Genomic DNA, 17,769 nt, shown 5'->3' with positions numbered 1-17,769 from the left:
AGTTAATATTGTATTTGCATCAGTTATTGCTGTCTGAAGGTGTCCATTTATGAGCCCATTAATTGTATTTAGCTCATTTTGTCTTAGGAAAAAAAATGAACTTGTTTTATTCATTATTCATTTTTATGTGAAAAACGTATTTAATACCATGTTGTCATTAAACTAAATCAACTTGTAGAAAAAAATATTACAACAGGAGAAATGTGCAAAACTTACATTTCTAATACTAGATGATTAATAGAAAGTAGTTTTTTCTGAATTTCAACTTTGATATCATATTCTTGACTGGTTTCCGTCATGTTCATTCAAAAATTTCAGATTCACAAATAATATTCGTAGCAACAGGTGTAATCTGTAATGTATCTAAAAGCACATAGTATATGATATGAAAAGTTTGTGGCTTTTTTTATAAAGATAATATAAACAGTGAAAATTTAGAAAAATAATAAAACAGATGAAATCAAATTTAAATATTTGTACCAAAAATGTTGCAAAAAAAGAACCAAATCATTAGAAGCTTTATCTCTCAGTGCAAGGAAAAAACAGTGCTTAATAAATGTAAGTCCCTAACCCATTTCTATACAAAATGTAATTTCTAAACAAAAAATCAAAGTTTTACATTTTACATTTTACATTATAAGTATCGATTCTAAGATTTATATTAACTAGAATTCTTTATTCCTCTCGCTACATATTATAAGACTCTTGAGACATCTTGTATAAACAATTTGTCTTTGAAACATACCTTGTTTCAGCAAAACAGAATATTCAAAAAGCAGCTGGCGTATAGCGCGACTACCTAAACACACACGAATCAAATGCACGTCCAATTACGTTGTAACCAATGACGTTTCTCTATAAACAAAATCAAATGGCGTTTAAGAAATTACAGGTTCGAACCCATTGAGTGCTATATTTTCATTGGCCATTCTTTTAACTTAAACAAATAATATATAGAATTGATTCCACATGCGTTTTCAGTAGACTAGACGATCGTGGCAGGCGACTACACACGGCATGACTCACACGACGATAGCGACTTTGCCAACCATACGTTTGACAACCTTTCGTACCAAGTTGCATCGATTCACGATATTTCGTTGAATGTAAATACAGTTGCACGAAAATCGTGTAAAATTTTCCCGCGTCGATTCTGTGGAAAAACTGTCCCAATTAATTGGGTCAGGGACCCGCGGTTGCTAGTAGAAATAACGTTCTACCAATCGCGACACGTAAGAAACTGTTGACTATCGTTTCACCAATGTATGCAGTTGACGTCACTTAAAATCGTGCCGCATGAAATAGGAACCTTGAAACTGTAAATTACCGTAAAAAAAGTCATGACACCGAAAACATTGAGCAGGGAATCGAAGAATGAAACAAAACGTATCGTGACTATAATGCACAGAGGCCCGTAAATTGGAAGCCGTGGACGCTTGAGGTTAATCCTTTTGGTATAATCACGCTTCAAATGCTTGCGCAGTTTCATCGTAATTTCGCTCTGGTGACTGATTTTTTTATCAGCTGATGAATTCGATATCGTGCCGTGGAATCGCCTGACTAAACGATCGTTGAGGATTTTTTCTGGTCGTTTGTCGATATTTTATATTGTCATGGCAGATTTCGCGTTGAACGAACTGAGCGGTGATCAGACCGAGAAGATCCTCCAATTCCAGGTGAATCATTGTTTCATGTTCTATATATCCTCCTGTTTCAAGTTCAGTGTTTGGTGTCACTGTGCAACTATATCACTGCGATGCTTTCAGGATCTGACTGGCATCGAAGACCTATCCATTTGTAGAGACGTTTTACAAAGGCATAATTGGAATTTGGAGGTCGCTGTTCAGGTAGATTTCTCTTTTTCTAGATTCTTTGATTACATCGATAGAAAATTGTAATTGACTACAAGCATATTGGATGATTCTAGCAACTGGGCTAGGTTACAGCTCTGTTTCAAATGTAGTTCATAGAATAATTTTGTACCATTTAAGAAAAACATTATGCTCCCATACGACAGGATAAAATGATCTTATATTCTTGGTACCAATCAAATTACACAAAAGAAATTATAGAATTCCATTTAAGAAAGATTGCAACTGCACTTTACAGGTGCACAAGTGCACTTATGAAATAAATTATGTGATAAACTGATGAAGCTTGTTAAATAGGGTAGCATTTTTTTCATTTATTCTTCAAAAAAGTTCTATTTTTCTAGGAACAACTGAATTTATATGAAGGACGACCATCAATGTATGCACAAGATTCACGATCACGACCACCACAAGTTGTTGACGACAGTAGTTCTAGGATATACTTTCATTATTCTGGAAGCTCTAGTGGCAGTGGTAGTTATTTATGGTATATCTTTTCACTCTGTTATGAAAGAGTGATTAGTATCCTACAACTAGTTCTTTCAATATTTAGAGGAAATGCTAGACCTGGTAAGTTTCTGTTCTATAAGAATTAGTCAAAATTTTAATTTATTAAATAACTTATTTATCAATTATGTTTCAAGTATCCTCTGATCCTGTAGAAGATGTAATTAATTTTATCCGATCTTACAAAGAACGGTATGGTAGTAGTCATCCTGTTTTTTATCAAGGCTCCTACAGCCAGGCTCTTTCTGATGCGAAACAGGAGTTACGATTTTTACTAGTTTATTTACATAAGGATGAGGCTCAAGACATAGATCAGTGGTGCAGGTAATTTTTATTTGCTCATTTAAATCTGAAATATATGTATACGAAGATGTGAAATCAATTTCTTTTCTACAGGAATACATTAGGTAATACAGAAGTAATTCGGTATATAAATACACGCACTCTGTTTTGGGCATGTAATGTACAATCTGGGGAAGGTTACAAAGTAGCGGAGGCTCTTAAACCTGGCTCTTATCCTTTTTTGGCCATTATTGTTTTGAAAGACAACAGAATGACAATAGTTGACCGGTAACTAATGAAATTTAATTTTTTCATTTTATCGCGTAACTTTTAAACGAATAAAAATCAAAATTTACACGCGTTGTTATTACAGGATAGAGGGCACACCATCTCCCACCGATTTAATATCTCGATTACAAACAACTATAGATCACAACGAAATCAATTTAATACAAGCACGTCAGGAAAGGTGAGTGGAAAATTATACAGAATTTGATTTCACTTATGAATGTATTAAACACTAAAACTCATTACATATGTAATATTCTTAATATACAGAGCAGAACGTAGTGCTGCGCAATCTTTACGTCAACAACAAGATCAAGCATACGAGGAGTCGCTACGTGCAGATCAAGAAAAGGATCGCAGAAGAGAAGAAGAACGAAGAGCACGAGAGGAGCAAGAGGCTAGGAAGAAGGAACAATTAAATGCACAAGAATTAGAAATTCAGCGCATTCGTCGTGAAAAAGAACTTACAATTCGTAAAGTACCTCATGAACCAGAGGCTAGTCATCCTCATGCGTGTCATCTTCAAATCAAACTTGGACAGAGAACAGTGATAAGGCGCTTCCTCATGTCTGACACAATAGAGGTAAATTTGATTATTTCTTAAATGTGTCAATTATAAAATATTATTAATATCGTTAATATTATTAAAATTTCGTTAGGATGTATATCATTGGATATTCAGTCAACCTGATTCACCAGCGAATTTTGAAATAACTACAAGTTATCCAAGAAGAATTCTGTACCCCTGCAGAGAAATTTCAACATTATCAGCTGCCGGATTAACTCACAGAGAAGTTCTACATGTTAATGACTTAGATGATTAACCTCTATTGATTTTTCAGTACTGCATTCTTTGTGTTTAAGTATCATTCCGCGGGAAAAATGATACTATCGTAAGAGACATTTATCAAAAGATAATATATATATATAATATATATATATTTGATACATTCGAGTATTTAACGTGAAGCGTAGTCAGATAATGGGAGTGCAGTTAGAACAAATTCATAAAATATATCAGAGAAAAAGAACAGAATCAAAAGACCGTCTGTTACGTTGCAGCTTCTGTATAGATACATTTATCATGTACTGTGAATAATACGCTCACTGAAATACACATTAAATAGGAAAGAACAGATTTTGTTTTAGAAACTGAAAAGGAACATATATATAAATACAATTTCACGAAAGCTGTAAACCAAACGTTTATTATATTTGTCTGAATACTTTTTAGCTTAAACCAATCTTGTCATAAGCTGAATAAGAAATGTAAAGTAATTTATAAAATAGATAAACGAGCAGTTGCAAATATTATAGTTAAAGCACAGATTTAATATGTAGTTTAACGTTTTCCAGGGATTAAGAAGAAAGATATGATAATGTTGCGTTGTTTTAAATCTGTACTTTAAATATAAAAGGTGGTAAATTTTCTAAGAAATATGGTTCCTTTCACACTTTGTCGTCTACGCAGTTTTAGTCGGTCTTAAAAATGCCACGATATGTTAGCGAGAAAGCGTTTTCGTATTAGATTTGTCTAACAACCGATTATGTTCGGGAACAAATTTCTGTATCAGAAAGAAGTGAACTGATAATAGTTTCTCTTAGAGGATAATTAGATTCTTTTTGTACATCGCTATTTTATCAACATACACGTAACAATGAAAATAATTTTCTTTAGTTAAACGATGTCTTTCGATATTTTGTCATTAAAATTTAAATTAAACGTTGTTTTACGCATATATATTTTAAAGTATATTGTCTCGAAAAAAAGAGTGGTTGCCATGGGATGTTCAATGAACTTTTCTTGTTTTATCTGTGAGTTCTAAGGAAATTGATTTACATATACATTATTATTAGTTTCTAAATGTTGGGGTTTTGGAGATGAAACGATTATCTTTCTAAAATATTTCCTTAAAACATTCGTTAATTTTTGTTCTTTTCTATACTTTGATTTTTCTATACACAAACAAAGGAACAAAAGATAAGCGTCACTCACGAATTTATATTGCTCCTTCTGAATGTTCTGTAGAATGGTATATTCAAGAGCAATTCATAGCATTTATACATACATATATACATATACATATGCATATATAAACCGTTTGATAAAAAAACAAACACTATCTGTGCAATGCAGCAGATTTGTTATTTGATTAAATGTAAAACTTTTGTACACATTTTGTGATCTAGTTTTGATACATCTTTATTTTCCTTTGGATACTCTTCTGTATATAAATAGAATGCTCAGACATTGATTCTAGCTAGTGTCTGATGCTGGATATTGCTACTTTTTTTGTTATCTAATGCCTAAATAAATATATTTCAAAATATAAATGTAGTGTTCGTAAATAATTTATTAGGACATACTACTTTGTATTACATCTAAGTGGTTCGTAAACAGTAAATCTTTTATTTCTTATAATTCTAATACTAATACCAAGCATCAGATGCAAGCACATCTAGTTAAAACGCAATGGAAAGATTGATCAAAGTCATTACTTCCCATTCATTTCGTTTCGTTTAGTTATTTAATTATTTCATTCGTTTGACAATAAGTTTTACAAATACTTAAGTTTCAATATGTGTGTCGTTATTTTTGTATAAATCATACGATAGCGCATTTTCAGGCATGTCTAAACTTACAAAGCACAGGCTTTATTTATTTGTGGTTACTACATATTAATAAATGATAGGTTCCTACACGATTTTTAATTTACTTTTCCAAGAAATAGTATTCTATAAATTGTATATAAATCATCTATTACTGCTTTCACTTCGCTACGTTCACGCATGTTTTATTTTATGTAAATCGCTGTTGTTTTGTATTTTCACGGATCATAGTAGACCGTGTCAATCATCATTTGTCGAGAGCTTTTGTCAATTGGCAAAATGACCAACTGAGGCAACATACTGCTCATATAAACATTAAAAATGTTTATTTATTTGGTAGCTGTGGTGGCTACGTTATTTCTTATTTTTGGACTGTTGCACGCTAGGTGTTTGTAAGTAAATTACTCTTTCCGCTTAATCTAAATTTCTAGGTCAAATAAGAGTTTAGCAAGCTACACATTCTTTGGTCGTAGAAATGATTGGCTACGATCATCGGTTTGCTGTTCCCTATCTCTATACAATGGATTGATTCGTAGACCAGCGATTGAGACGTCATTAAACAGCGATCTCGAGAATGTTGTGACTGAAAGTCCTCCGATTGCTGCCAACGAGAGGACGGAGCATGGAGAACATCCAACACCAAGAGCAACGTTTAACAACAAAGAAAGATTATCGGATGCAATTCTCGGGGAAGCTGGAAGCAAAGCAAGAAGTTTGAATCCGCCTCGGTACTCGTTCGAGAATATACTCTCAGAAGACAGGGACAAAGCTTTTGGATTACCTGGTAAGCTGTAACTAGTATCAAACTAGTTTTAATGTAGGAAGAGTTCAATCATTTTGAAGCAATTTTTGTTACTTATTTTTATAGCCACGAGACCTCTGGAACTGGGAACACCAGAAAATGATACAATCAGAGCTACTAAACAAGAGGGGCAAGAGAATATATTCGAGTCATTGAAGAGTTCCATCGAAAGAAGCTCTACTTCACCCTATTCTCGTTTGAATACCAGTCAAATATACAATCTGATTCTAAAAGAAAAGCTAAAGGAAAATGCAGCCAAGCAAAAATTGTTGGAGACTGATAAGGACAAGATCGATGAATCGTTAGCGAACAAAACGTAAAACAATTGTTCTGATGTAATTGAGAATTCTATTTTATCTAGATTCTTAACTCATTGAGTTATAAATCTTTCTATTTGTTATTACAGTCCAGAGAATGTTCCTTCATCGTCTGAAAATACATTTCAATGAAGACGACAATAATAAATAATCAAAACCTAATAATGAAATTTTAAGATGTAATAAATAAAATTGATTGTAAATTAATATCAGATTTTTTTGTCAATATGCAGAGCTGTAGATTTCTTAAAATATTTAAGAATAATCGATTCTATAAATTAATTAACAATACACGTTTCATTCATTTATTTTCGAAGCTGTGTATTACAATATATTACCAATATTTCTTGTCTCATTTAACAAAGTATTTAATGTCAAAAATAATTACATTTCAATACTTTGAAAACTGATTCTTCCCGTTGAGATTAAATAGTTTGTATATGCACATAGTTGAAGGAAACCTAAATAATATAAGTCCATTTAATTGAACTTATATTCTAAAGGGCCTTTAAATTCTTAGGTTGTGAACTTACAAGATATTTTATTGCTTTATTTTGTATGCGGTCGAGCTTTTGCTTTTTGCCTAGAATATTGAGCATGACTGTGAGCTCTTAAGGTATTGAACACTTTATTGTTTAATTTGACATCGAATCCTCCTGTATCCCCTGTATGTATGCCAGGTGGAAACTGCAGGACTCTACAGGCATTTATTCTTGAAGACATTAACATGTCATGTTTTGTAACAATTTGAGATCCTTCACCTATCCTTTTGTAACCACAACGAGGTAGGGAAGCATATTCTTTCTCTACGCTCTAAAATGATTAATTATTCAGAATGTTACAAATAACTATACATTTCAAAGTACTTACAACAAAACGATCAAAATCTCTTGTTGCATCTTCAATGTCAGTATTATCTTTATCATCTTGATCATCACATACAGATGTTCTATAGTTTGTATATGAAATATTAACTGCAAAAAATGAAGAAGTTGATGCCTAGTTTTATTTTATTGCCTAGTTAATTTAACTAATTAAACAAATTTAATCACCTTTAGCGTCACGATTAAATTTCTCTTCTGTTCGTTTCAACATTAGATCATATTCTTTGTTAAACTGATCTTGCAACATATGTGCAATGACTTCATCATTGTCTGTATCATTGCTCTCACATATTACACAATCTTGCACACTTACATCTTCCACTGTTTCTGTACAACATTTCTTTAATTCCCTATTAATGAAAATAACAACACTGCATTTTTATTATTTAAACAGAATAAATACATTACAATCACTTATTTATTCCTTACTTTTCTTGTATGCTCTTTGCAAGCTGTTCTGAAGTTATTTCTAGCAAACTAACAGGCCCTTCTACAGGTTGGATTTTTGCCCACGGTGATGACATTTTTGTAATAAAAAATTAAATTATAAACCTAAAATAAAATATATTCGATAAATTACCTTAAAGATACGATCTTATCATCAATCGTAAATATCGAAAGAAGGTTATATTATATGAAATGAAAACATCAGATTTTAAATGAATAAACATCAAATTTTGAAGTAAAATAAGTTCATCGAGTTTCACTGAACTATAATAATTAAGGTACTGTGAAAATCATTGTATGATAATCGCTACTTTTATCAGTTCTTCTACTTCGTCTGATTGACGTATGTACGTATGTGACAGTGCAAGTCACTGCAAGGTGACACTCAAGGTTTCTAAACTAACGTTAAAATATTACGACAAAATCTGTTTTTAGTTGTTAAATGGGAAAACTGAATATGATTATACGTACCTTAAAACTAGGAGAAATAAATTAAAAAATTTGGAAGACAAGAATCAATGAACGAGTATACAAATGATTGTGAACACGCACAATAGTGTGAAGTTGAATTAATATCAAATACAACAAGAAGATCGATTTGTTTTTTGCCGCTTAAACCATAGGGACATTTCACATTTTGAATGGTTTTCAATGAGAACGTTAATTTCTAAGTGTCGCCGCTAGATGGCTAAGCATTTTATTGTCCATGTTTTGGTTATATGGTTTAAATGCATGTTTTTATTACAAATAAACGAGTATTTTTACTCAATATCATTGCAAAATATATTACAAGACCACTGTAAGATCTTTGTATTTTAAAATTTCAACTATAAGCATAAACAAATTGTGTTATAGATTTTGTGTCTATTTTATACCTAAGGAAAAGGTTTAAGTTTAAAGGTTTACATATTGTTTACTATCTTATTTTACTTTCGTAATTCGTCAGTGGATAAGTAAACACATATTCAATTTTTAATTAACAGAAGTACCAATACCAATAATTAACGACAAAAATTCCCTACATTTACAATAGCACGTGATTAATTATTACTACTTATTGCTAATTAGCTGATGTTTACATATCCAGAGCGTCGTTCACACTAGTTTGAATTAGTTTGAATTTTATCTTGAATAATAAATTATAAATTCCTATTTTACTAATCACACACACTCATAAAAAAGTTTACACATGTGCAAAAACTACGCATAAACAAATAGAAATCACTTGTATAATTTAATGAATTAATTGAATAAAAGACATGTTTATAACAATAAATAAACAATTTTCTTCAATAAAATCATCTATATTCTAATCTAAACACCTTCTCAACTTAAAATTATTCCTGACTACACCTCATTCTTTATAACTATATTAGAAGAAAGAATTTGTAACTATTAGTTATCTATTTAATTAAAATATTCATTAATAAAACATATTCACTACGTTATTCCTTTCCATACAACAAGCAACATATCCTCAGCATGAACTACGTTTCTATAGTTCTCATATTTCAGTAAGCTTCGAAAGCAAAAAATCCTATCCATAGTATTCACGATCTAATTGCTAAATTACCATAAGACAACTACCGTGCAAACATATATTTAAGAACAACTCTGCGCCTTGCAATTCTCTACTTAGTATGCACACAATCGAATACTTAAGATTTTCTCAAAGGACGTGAAGTTCCAATAAAACGAAAAATCGCCTAGAACGACGCTAAGCTGTCGAGCAACGCGTTTCTAGGAAAGACCATAGACAGAAAAGCGTAAAATCGGAGCGCAGTCTTTTAAGATCGCATTGCGGAACACCCGTGTAGAGGGGGGCACGGCTCGACATCGTGACAATGTATATACACACGTACGTGTGCTGTTTGCACGTATGGACGTCACACACACGTACATGCGTGACAGCAAGGTAGTGTGTTCACGGGATTGTGCGTGCAGAAAGCGCTTAAATATTAATCACATTACGGATGTTTTTGCCGGAGTGACGCGCGCGTAATAGACGTGAACGATTATCGAGATGCCACGGATGTGCGAGGGTAACGAGAATGGAAGCCCGAGCTAAATACGGATCGCGCGACTTGCAAATAAGCAGCGCCGATGGACGCGGCCATGTTTTCTGCTAGCAGAAATCTTACCCATTAATAATTCGTTAATCGTCGACCACGAGAAGTGGAGCGTGCAGAATGCCGAAATGCGATGTGAAGACGAGGTATCTACCAGCCACGTTGGCCTGGACAGTCTTACTAAGCACCACGACACTCTTCTTCTGTTTCCCGTAAGTTCCGCACGCACGTCTGTCTCTGCCTCTCGTGAGAGGCCGCAACGTTTCTACTCTTTTCGCTCGTCAAAACCTTTCCTCTGGTTTGTTGATACTACGAGACCTCTAAACTGTCTTCGTTTTTGCAGCTGCCAGTATTACGTATTTCGATGGGGAACGTGGGTACCTGCGCTTCAAGGAGTCATCACATTTTTTGTATTGACAAACTTCACCCTAGCAACTTTTATGGACCCAGGTGTTATACCGAAAGGTATGTGTGTTTGTCTGGCTTGGGTATCGTAAAGTGTCTGTGTTGTTGATCATTTATCGATGGTACCTTTGCTTGCAGCTCCTCCTGACGAAGATAGAGAGGATGATTTTCGTGCTCCATTATATAAAAATGTAGAAATCAATGGTATTACTATACGTATGAAATGGTGTGTTACGTGCAAGTTCTATAGACCTCCACGCTGCTCCCATTGCAGCGTATGCAATCATTGCATTGAGGTTTGTGGGAAGCAGATTTTATAGGGGGTCTTCTTTAAGTGAGAATAGTGAAGGAATATCTCTAGGAAGAATGACTTAAACCAGAGAATGTTCTCCTCTGTATTAAGTTATTTCTGTGAAAATATATTTTTCATGCCTTCAGCCTTTCACGAAATATTCCACTATTTTCAGTTAAAGGGAACACCTTATATTTGCTGCAGAGATTTTATGATTTTCTCATGTTTTCAGACATTTGATCATCACTGCCCATGGGTAAACAATTGCATTGGTAGGAGGAACTACAGATTCTTTTTTTGTTTTCTCTTGTCCCTCAGTTTTCATATGCTCAGTATATTTGGACTTTGCCTATATTTTGTATTGGAGCACAAGCAACAGTTGGGCGAAGTCAACACGATTGTCGCGTATCCTTTTTTCGTAAACTAGTAACACTAGTAGTGTACTCTAACATGAGTTTCAAATGAAACATTTCTGTCACAAACTTTACAGATCTTATCCTTAAATTTAAAATAGACTTGTGATCATGGGAGTGGTTATACTCTTAATCATTCCAATCTTTGGACTGACTGGCTTTCACATAGTACTTGTTTCCAGAGGACGTACGACAAATGAACAGGTAACGGGCAAATTTAATGGAGGCTATAATCCGTTTTCCCGCGGTTGCTTACACAATTGCTGTTATACGCAATGCGGACCACACTACCCCAGGTAATGCATTGAACAATTGTTATAATTCGTAAGTATGAACGAAGTCAACAAGCAATTAATAAACTGTGATATTTCAGTTTAATTAAGCCTGAAAGGTATTCAGGAAAACGACGCGGAGCTTGTACATCTGAGATATCAACTATAGGCAGTGAGAACCAGGTAAAAACCTACATGGATAGCAGCAATGGTGTTAGAAATGCCAGTTCGAATGCTTACAATAAGGTAAGAGCTAGTGCAATTTCGCTAGATACTTCAGATACTACATACGAGCAGATTGTACAAAAGTAAATAGCATTTCCTCTCTAGCATGCTTCGCAGGACTTTGATGCTTTTTTTTGTGTACGCTTATTATCTGTACGTAACTGTTTTATCGTAGCCGCGTGATTCACTCTACTTTGCAAATATTCATCTTTCTACTAGGCTACCTTTTATGTGCTTTAAAGCTTTAGTAGGAATATACCGTAAATTGCAAAGAAGTTAGTGCACAGTAGTACATTTAGGAGACGTTTTTTGCACGATTTCAGAAATTTCGTGTCGTTTATTGAACCCAAAATTCGTTTATTCAGAGTTCAATTTCAAGCAGTGATTCTTCCTATCTGTAATACCTCGTTTATAATACTGGAAAGATGCAGCCTTGTTCTGTTCAATCCCCTGTCCCTTATCTATCCTGGTTAAACATCAGCATCCCCAAGAAGTGTGCGTTATACATACAAGTAGCAGTTACAACAATCTAATGACAAATATTAGTACGCTGTTGTAGAAAGGTTAATATAAGGGACATCGTTCTTTCTAGTTATCTCCTGGACGAGATGGCTCGGATACGGATATGGAACCCACTGCGTCTCAGTCAGCGGATTGCGAACCAACGCCCCCACTACAAAGACACGGTTCCAAAAGTAATTTCTTCCTGCCACCTGTGGAGAACAATGAGTCTCCCAGGCACCCTCCGCCGTCTCAGCACCGCCTTCCAATGCAATACACAAGAGGCAATCCTCATCCGAGGCCAAGGTAAAATAAACAATAGGAAAAATGGTGTTCCAGTTGCTAATGATTTTTCTAATATACATAAGGTACGTTGTCGATACCTATAGGGGAATGAATGGCTCCAGAAGCCATACGCCTGACCCATTATCGCCAGAAACAAGCGGATCACCTACCACAGCTTCCCAGAGAGGTCAAGGCCAAGGGGGTGCTAGTCCAACCACACAACGGATTAAAGCAATTGGAGTACCTACTCCACTTGCCATTTCCAGTCCTATTCGCAGGTATACTCGCCTCTGGCATTTTATAAAAAGTAATACAGTAAAGTACACTCGATATAACATTTTTTTACGATAAGAAAGATACTAAAATATCTGATATATACCGTGGACACTTAAGATACGTACAGAATATTCAATTTCTGGATATACTTCTTTTCGACGAGTACACATAGTATAATATAGTTTTTTTAATTATACACTATTTTATCTGGAATCACCCTCTGTCAGGTTGTACCACCATTGCAGAGATACCTTGTATAAAATGGTGTATAATTAAGAAAGCTAAACGTTTTCGGGCACATGTGCATCTGAACTTCTCTCGTTGTTTTCGTGTCTAGAGCCTACCTTCCAAAAATGATCCATTTTTGTTATTTCGTACATGTTCCGAGATAGTATTTTAGACGATACAAATTAGAGTATAACTAAAAAACTAAGCGTTGTCGGACATATGTGTATATGAACTTTTTATCCTTATTTTGATGTCTGCAACCTATCCCGTGAAAGTGTCCCATATTTTTGTTAATACTCTGTGTATATATATATACGTGTGTGTGCATATATATACAGATATATATATATATTCCGCGGCGTTTTCACATTGCACAAAATGATATTAATGTAGAGAGCAAGAGGGAAGCGCCACACTAGTAATAGTTACATTGCATTTCTTTGAGCACGCTACCAATACAAAGTGAACTTGATTTCCTTCTTTTAATGTTCCTGTTTGCTACCTCTCAATATGATGTAAAGCCTGTTACTTCAGATTCCTTGTCCCTCACTTACGAACACCTCACTCTTGCTCTTATTCTTTTTTTCCTGTTTCTATCACCACTATTCTCGCCTTCTGAATGACGAAGGGTCGTGTAATAAAAGAAAAAGAAATCAGACAAAAAAAGAAAGAAACAAAGAACGTTGGGCGTTGTAGATCACGTTAATATCGTAGAGATTTAGTCTCTCTGCATGTACATATTACAAGATATATGGTATATAGATAAGTTTGTGTCCCACTGCAGGGGGTGGTAACTGCAAGGAGCTGCTTTCTACCATCATGTTGCAACCTACTGCAGGTAAACACGAACTTCATCCTACGAGGACATATCGTAGTTTAAAGTTATGCTTTCTTGCATATATTTATACATACATTTCTATGTATACAGGTTGTTAAAAAAAAGGGTTTAGAACTTAGAGAGTATTTAGTACTCACTAAACTGAGTAAAAGAGAGAAGGAAATTCTCAGTTCCTTTAATAACATAGTTTTACAACATTATGATACGAAGCATGCATAAAGATGGTGAAAAACGTAGAGAATCAGTTCGAAACTAGCAGAATTCATTTTTTCCAGCTGTAGAGACCAAGCACTTTTTATTCAGTTTAGCAAGTGTTACACGCTTTGTAAATCTCGAACCCTTTTTCCTTAACATCCTGCGTTTACGAGCGAAGTATACATACTCGAATCCATATACGTATACATGCCCACGCATGTACACGTATATTTACACATGTATCAGTCGACCAACACGCAAGTATAAACGTCCACATATGTATTTCCTAGGTTTTTCGCTATCTTTTTACGTTTCCTTGACTAGATGCTAATTTTATAACAGGAATGATGCGCTGTTCTCTCTTTCTCCTGTATGTCTCGCCAGAGCCGTATTTGTATGGCTACAGTTGCTCAGCACTCTCGCATAATTCATCTTGGTTCACTGTACCCGTGCGCATTTGTCAATTATTGAGATACTTCTCTAAGTGTGCCCATTCGAAAGTACGAATGCCGGAGTGACCTGTCTCTGTTACAGATCAAACCCAGGTACGCCGACGCAGGTTCGTCGGCCAGATTTTATAGGAGTGAACGACGCGCCAGCTTACTACGATGTACAGCAAGGGAACAACGCCGGCGGTGGCGCTGGCAGCGGTGCTGTAGTGACAGGCTACAGTCCCCAGCGTCGTTTCCTCTCCGAGAGCGAGCTGGTGCGCCAGGGCACCGACCACTCGTACTCGAGAACCAACAACACCGTCGACAACATCCGAGAGCTGGCCGGTTCTCCCCAGCGCGGTGTCTACATGTGGAAGGACAATTCACCAGGCAGCTATCCTGCCCCCCAGGGCACGTCGAACGCGACGACGACGCATCAGTCGCCCTCCCAAAGACCCCCGCCGCCGTACGATTACTACCGCTCGAATCCAACGAGTCCTACGCAACAATTGTACGCCAACGCGCCCAGGGCGACGTACCATCCAGCGATGAGAGGCGGGGTGCCCGTCTTCCCGCCTCACCAGTCGCCTCAGGTGAAGAGAAAAGCCACCATGGCGACGCCCACCACGCCCACCTCTGGCGATGCGCGACGCAGACCGATGTCCTTTGTCAGAGCCCTGGAAATGACGGACTCCATGGAGATGGTGTCAGCGCCTAACGACAACAGATCGCAACGGCCGACCACGCCGACTCCCGACCGCGCCAGTGTCTATGATATGAACTATGAGATCTCTGTATAGCCCAGCTTCAAGGTCCCCGCACCATCCTGCGGCTGGACGGAGTACGTACGAGAATTGCCAGCGAGGAGGATAGAACGCGTGCCGCTCGCCAGATATCCTTCTGAGTCGAGTATCTGAGCGTGCCAGGGCAGCTAACTGATTCTACTGTCAGACGATATTAGTTGACCCTTTGGGTGCTCTGAACGCTCTGATTATATGCGTTTATACAGAGCAGATTGAAAGTCACCAAAGGGGTCTCAGTGGGCAATAACTCCTTTAGTGTTTGTTTCATAATGTTATAGAATACTTAGGAAATCAATTTACATTGTTTATGAGAAATTAAGTTTGAAAACTGGTGTTTGTTTTCTGTATTATATGGAGTGATTGTCTAGCTTGAGTACTCAAAAGTTGTACTTTCAGAAGAACATAGTAGTGGGACTTTATTCTGTGGTGGCACTGTCTTTGAGTCTCCAAGCAAGAGGCTCACCCTGTGTAAGCATGCTATTTCTGAGACATTTTCCATGACACCTCTTAGTGTCTCAGGTGCCAGTGCTCTGATTTCAGCTCAAATATCGTTTGAGATGTTTGAAACTTGTTAACATATATTTTTTCTTTGAGATAGCTTCATAGGAAAAAATCTCTAGGCTCAGCTGCATGAGCTGTCATCACGTTCCTCAGACCTAACAAGTCCAGATTTTCATAAATTTAAAACACTAAAGGAGTTACCACATATTGAAACCCTTTCGTAACTTTTGGCCCACCCTGTAACCGATCGGTGCAATTGAATAGATCCCCGCGCACAGGGTGCGTTCAGAGTCTGAGTTTCAGCATCGAAAGGGTCGATATTCGGGTCGTGGTGTCGTATACAGTTCTTCCGGTCCAAATGCCGATCCCGCCGTCTATTAATGCTACGCCGCGATAACGTTCAAATGTAACCGATCGTTTCCACCGAAGACACTTAGGATATCGATCTGCTATTGTTATTGAATGTCCACTGGAATTGTAACGGGAATCTTCGGGGAAATGGATACCGGTATCCAGTTATTTTCCATTTACGAGCTACTAACACAAGGGGAATGTATTTAGGTTTCATTTCGCGTTGAACTCATGGAAATACAACCCCAGGCAAAAAGTTTTCGACCAAACGCGGCAATACGAAGTTATTTAAAAATATTGTAGCTTCTGAAACGTAAAATACTATCGTACGAGAATATTAGATTTTACATTTAAGAAACTACAATATTTTTAAATAACTTTGTATTACTGCGTCTGGTCGAAAACTTGCCAGGGGTGGCAGCCTCGAGAGTTTAATTTCGACGCAGTCTTACCGTCGAAGCAAGACTGCCTATCTCGTGTTACATTAGCAATACTTGTTTCGGTTTAGTCGTTGTTTAAAACGAAGTAAATTAGATTTAGTATATCCTGGGTAGAAGGAATATAATGGGATGGTCAGATACTCGAGTGGAGGGTAGTGTCCTTGAAGGCACGAGCGGTTGAACGTTTCTCGTTGTTTACACAGTGTAAAATACCTGTCCACTTTGGTGTGGCCAGGACTTTCGATGTCCTACTATTTAGAAAGTACACTGAATTTAATGGCCGCGGTTTCTGTAGCTTTGATGTATTCCTTCCACCCATGACAGAGGAAATGATGTTCGTTTGTATAAGAGGCGTTCGGACCGATTGACGATCGAAGTAATCGAGTCACGAGACCGTCAGCACGAAAGTAAATCCGAACGTGTAGAGATAAAACGCCGAGCGAAGCTGTTATTCTTGACGGATCGGGCCTGTCATGCTCGGCGTGAACGATTCTATTTTTTAGTACACACACTTACAGACAGATACACATACATATACACACACAGTATAAGGTCAGTTTAGATTTTTATACCGTGACGTGGTGACTCAATTTCTAGAGGCGAGGCGTTGGGTCGAATTCCCGTTTCTCCTTCGCTTTTCTCTTCTTTGTCGTACGCATTTCATTTGACATGTAACAAAAGAGCATAGGGATTATTAATTGCGTGCATTTCGAGGCTCGACTCTGATCACGATCCCGCCTTCTTTTTCTCTGTTTTCGTAACAGGACGCGAGCGAGAGGAACGCGAGAGAAAGGGAAGGGAGATTGAAGTCGAGCCACGCCAGTATACATAGTCTCCTATCTTCGTTTGATGCGAGAAGAGTTCGTGTCCAATTAATGAAGTTACTTAATCGATTTAAGTCATTATCGTCAAGGATAGAACTTAACGAATTCTGTGTAAAATAATCGTGAAACACGTGTAGCAAATTTTTAATATACATATTTAACGATATTTATACGTAAATAATAAAATATAAGACTTTATAATTTCAATTGTTTGTTATGAATGATGATTTTATCGATGTGACCACCAATAACGGTCGATTCATTTCTATGAGTAAAAGAACAGTATATATTTAAAAGAAGTACGCGGAAAGGAGTGCGTGTGCGAGTGGATGTATACCAACAGAATCTTAATGTATTAGTTGAGAAAACCGAAAAAAAAGTGGAAAAAAAATATCAGACCAGTGTTTCGAAT

At 36.3% G+C, this 17,769-nt stretch overlaps 4 protein-coding genes and 1 long non-coding RNA gene across 10 annotated transcripts; 3 read left to right on the top strand and 2 right to left on the bottom strand.

Moving 5' to 3' along the window:
* Window positions 1-335: 335 nt before the first annotated feature.
* Window positions 336-1,142, bottom strand: LOC143185304 (uncharacterized). The gene is made up of 3 exons (XR_013002891.1): window positions 1,027-1,142; window positions 746-855; window positions 336-363 (listed from the first exon to the last, which is right to left on the bottom strand). It is a non-coding gene; the product is annotated as an uncharacterized LOC143185304 (long non-coding RNA).
* Faf2 (Fas-associated factor 2) lies at window positions 1,070-5,650 on the top strand. Of its 2 annotated transcripts, XM_076388221.1 has the most exons (9): window positions 1,070-1,454; window positions 1,525-1,676; window positions 1,767-1,847; window positions 2,216-2,441; window positions 2,516-2,702; window positions 2,775-2,948; window positions 3,034-3,129; window positions 3,219-3,531; window positions 3,608-5,650. In XM_076388221.1, exons 2-9 carry the CDS (start codon window positions 1,614-1,616, stop codon window positions 3,770-3,772), a joined length of 1,305 nt encoding a protein of 434 aa, XP_076244336.1. In that variant the 5' UTR covers window positions 1,070-1,454; window positions 1,525-1,613; the 3' UTR covers window positions 3,773-5,650. The 2 variants fall into 2 exon arrangements, with proteins under 2 accessions (XP_076244336.1, XP_076244335.1); XM_076388220.1 differs by having other exon boundaries at window positions 1,070-1,676.
* A 137-nt stretch (window positions 5,651-5,787) lies between these two features.
* Window positions 5,788-6,919, top strand: LOC143185302 (uncharacterized). Its single transcript, XM_076388230.1, has 4 exons — window positions 5,788-5,950; window positions 6,032-6,342; window positions 6,427-6,676; window positions 6,767-6,919. Exons 1-4 carry the CDS (start codon window positions 5,880-5,882, stop codon window positions 6,807-6,809), a joined length of 675 nt encoding a protein of 224 aa, XP_076244345.1. The 5' UTR covers window positions 5,788-5,879; the 3' UTR covers window positions 6,810-6,919.
* A 49-nt stretch (window positions 6,920-6,968) lies between these two features.
* On the bottom strand, window positions 6,969-10,239 carry LOC143185301 (serine/threonine-protein kinase RIO3). 4 transcript variants are annotated; one of them, XM_076388229.1, is made up of 6 exons: window positions 8,480-8,595; window positions 7,991-8,113; window positions 7,730-7,911; window positions 7,548-7,651; window positions 7,211-7,490; window positions 6,969-7,138 (listed from the first exon to the last, which is right to left on the bottom strand). In XM_076388229.1, exons 2-5 carry the CDS (start codon window positions 8,083-8,085, stop codon window positions 7,227-7,229), a joined length of 645 nt encoding a protein of 214 aa, XP_076244344.1. In that variant the 5' UTR covers window positions 8,086-8,113; window positions 8,480-8,595; the 3' UTR covers window positions 6,969-7,138; window positions 7,211-7,226. The 4 variants fall into 4 exon arrangements, with proteins under 4 accessions (XP_076244344.1, XP_076244342.1, XP_076244341.1 ...); XM_076388227.1 differs by lacking the exon at window positions 8,480-8,595 and adding an exon at window positions 10,150-10,239 and having other exon boundaries at window positions 6,969-7,490; XM_076388226.1 differs by having other exon boundaries at window positions 6,969-7,490.
* Window positions 9,942-17,564, top strand: Zdhhc8 (zinc finger DHHC-type containing 8). 2 transcript variants are annotated; one of them, XM_076388210.1, is made up of 9 exons: window positions 9,942-10,289; window positions 10,421-10,542; window positions 10,621-10,778; window positions 11,007-11,179; window positions 11,289-11,483; window positions 11,561-11,705; window positions 12,277-12,491; window positions 12,575-12,748; window positions 14,542-17,564. In XM_076388210.1, the coding sequence occupies exons 1-9, from the start codon at window positions 10,198-10,200 to the stop codon at window positions 15,236-15,238; spliced, it is 1,971 nt and encodes a 656-aa protein (XP_076244325.1). In that variant the 5' UTR covers window positions 9,942-10,197; the 3' UTR covers window positions 15,239-17,564. The 2 variants fall into 2 exon arrangements, with proteins under 2 accessions (XP_076244325.1, XP_076244324.1); XM_076388209.1 differs by having other exon boundaries at window positions 12,554-12,748.
* Window positions 17,565-17,769: the final 205 nt, after the last annotated feature.

Source organism: Calliopsis andreniformis, chromosome 10 (genome assembly GCF_051401765.1).
Source record: "Calliopsis andreniformis isolate RMS-2024a chromosome 10, iyCalAndr_principal, whole genome shotgun sequence".
NCBI lineage: Eukaryota > Metazoa > Arthropoda > Insecta > Hymenoptera > Andrenidae > Calliopsis > Calliopsis andreniformis.
This window is presented reverse-complemented; position numbering and strand designations above follow the sequence as displayed.

Bases quoted from the DNA above. Each gene is read 5' to 3' on its own strand.
- Faf2 (XM_076388221.1), top strand. From the start codon at position 1,614: ATGGCAGATTTCGCGTTGAACGAACTGAGCGGTGATCAGACCGAGAAG. The intron at 2,949-3,033 runs GTAACTAATGAA...TTGTTATTACAG, and splicing joins AGAATGACAATAGTTGACCG to GATAGAGGGCACACCATCTC. The intron at 3,130-3,218 runs GTGAGTGGAAAA...CTTAATATACAG, and splicing joins ATACAAGCACGTCAGGAAAG to AGCAGAACGTAGTGCTGCGC.
- LOC143185302 (XM_076388230.1), top strand. From the start codon at position 5,880: ATGTTTATTTATTTGGTAGCTGTGGTGGCTACGTTATTTCTTATTTTT. The intron at 6,343-6,426 runs GTAAGCTGTAAC...TTATTTTTATAG, and splicing joins CAAAGCTTTTGGATTACCTG to CCACGAGACCTCTGGAACTG. The intron at 6,677-6,766 runs GTAAAACAATTG...TTGTTATTACAG, and splicing joins GAATCGTTAGCGAACAAAAC to TCCAGAGAATGTTCCTTCAT.
- LOC143185301 (XM_076388227.1), bottom strand. From the start codon at position 8,085: ATGTCATCACCGTGGGCAAAAATCCAACCTGTAGAAGGGCCTGTTAGT. The intron at 7,652-7,729 runs GTGATTAAATTT...CATTTTTTGCAG, and splicing joins ATTTAATCGTGACGCTAAAG to TTAATATTTCATATACAAAC. The intron at 7,491-7,547 runs GTAAGTACTTTG...TAATCATTTTAG, and splicing joins GAGATTTTGATCGTTTTGTT to AGCGTAGAGAAAGAATATGC.
- Zdhhc8 (XM_076388209.1), top strand. From the start codon at position 10,198: ATGCCGAAATGCGATGTGAAGACGAGGTATCTACCAGCCACGTTGGCC. The intron at 10,543-10,620 runs GTATGTGTGTTT...CTTTGCTTGCAG, and splicing joins CCCAGGTGTTATACCGAAAG to CTCCTCCTGACGAAGATAGA. The intron at 10,779-11,006 runs GTTTGTGGGAAG...TCATGTTTTCAG, and splicing joins TATGCAATCATTGCATTGAG to ACATTTGATCATCACTGCCC.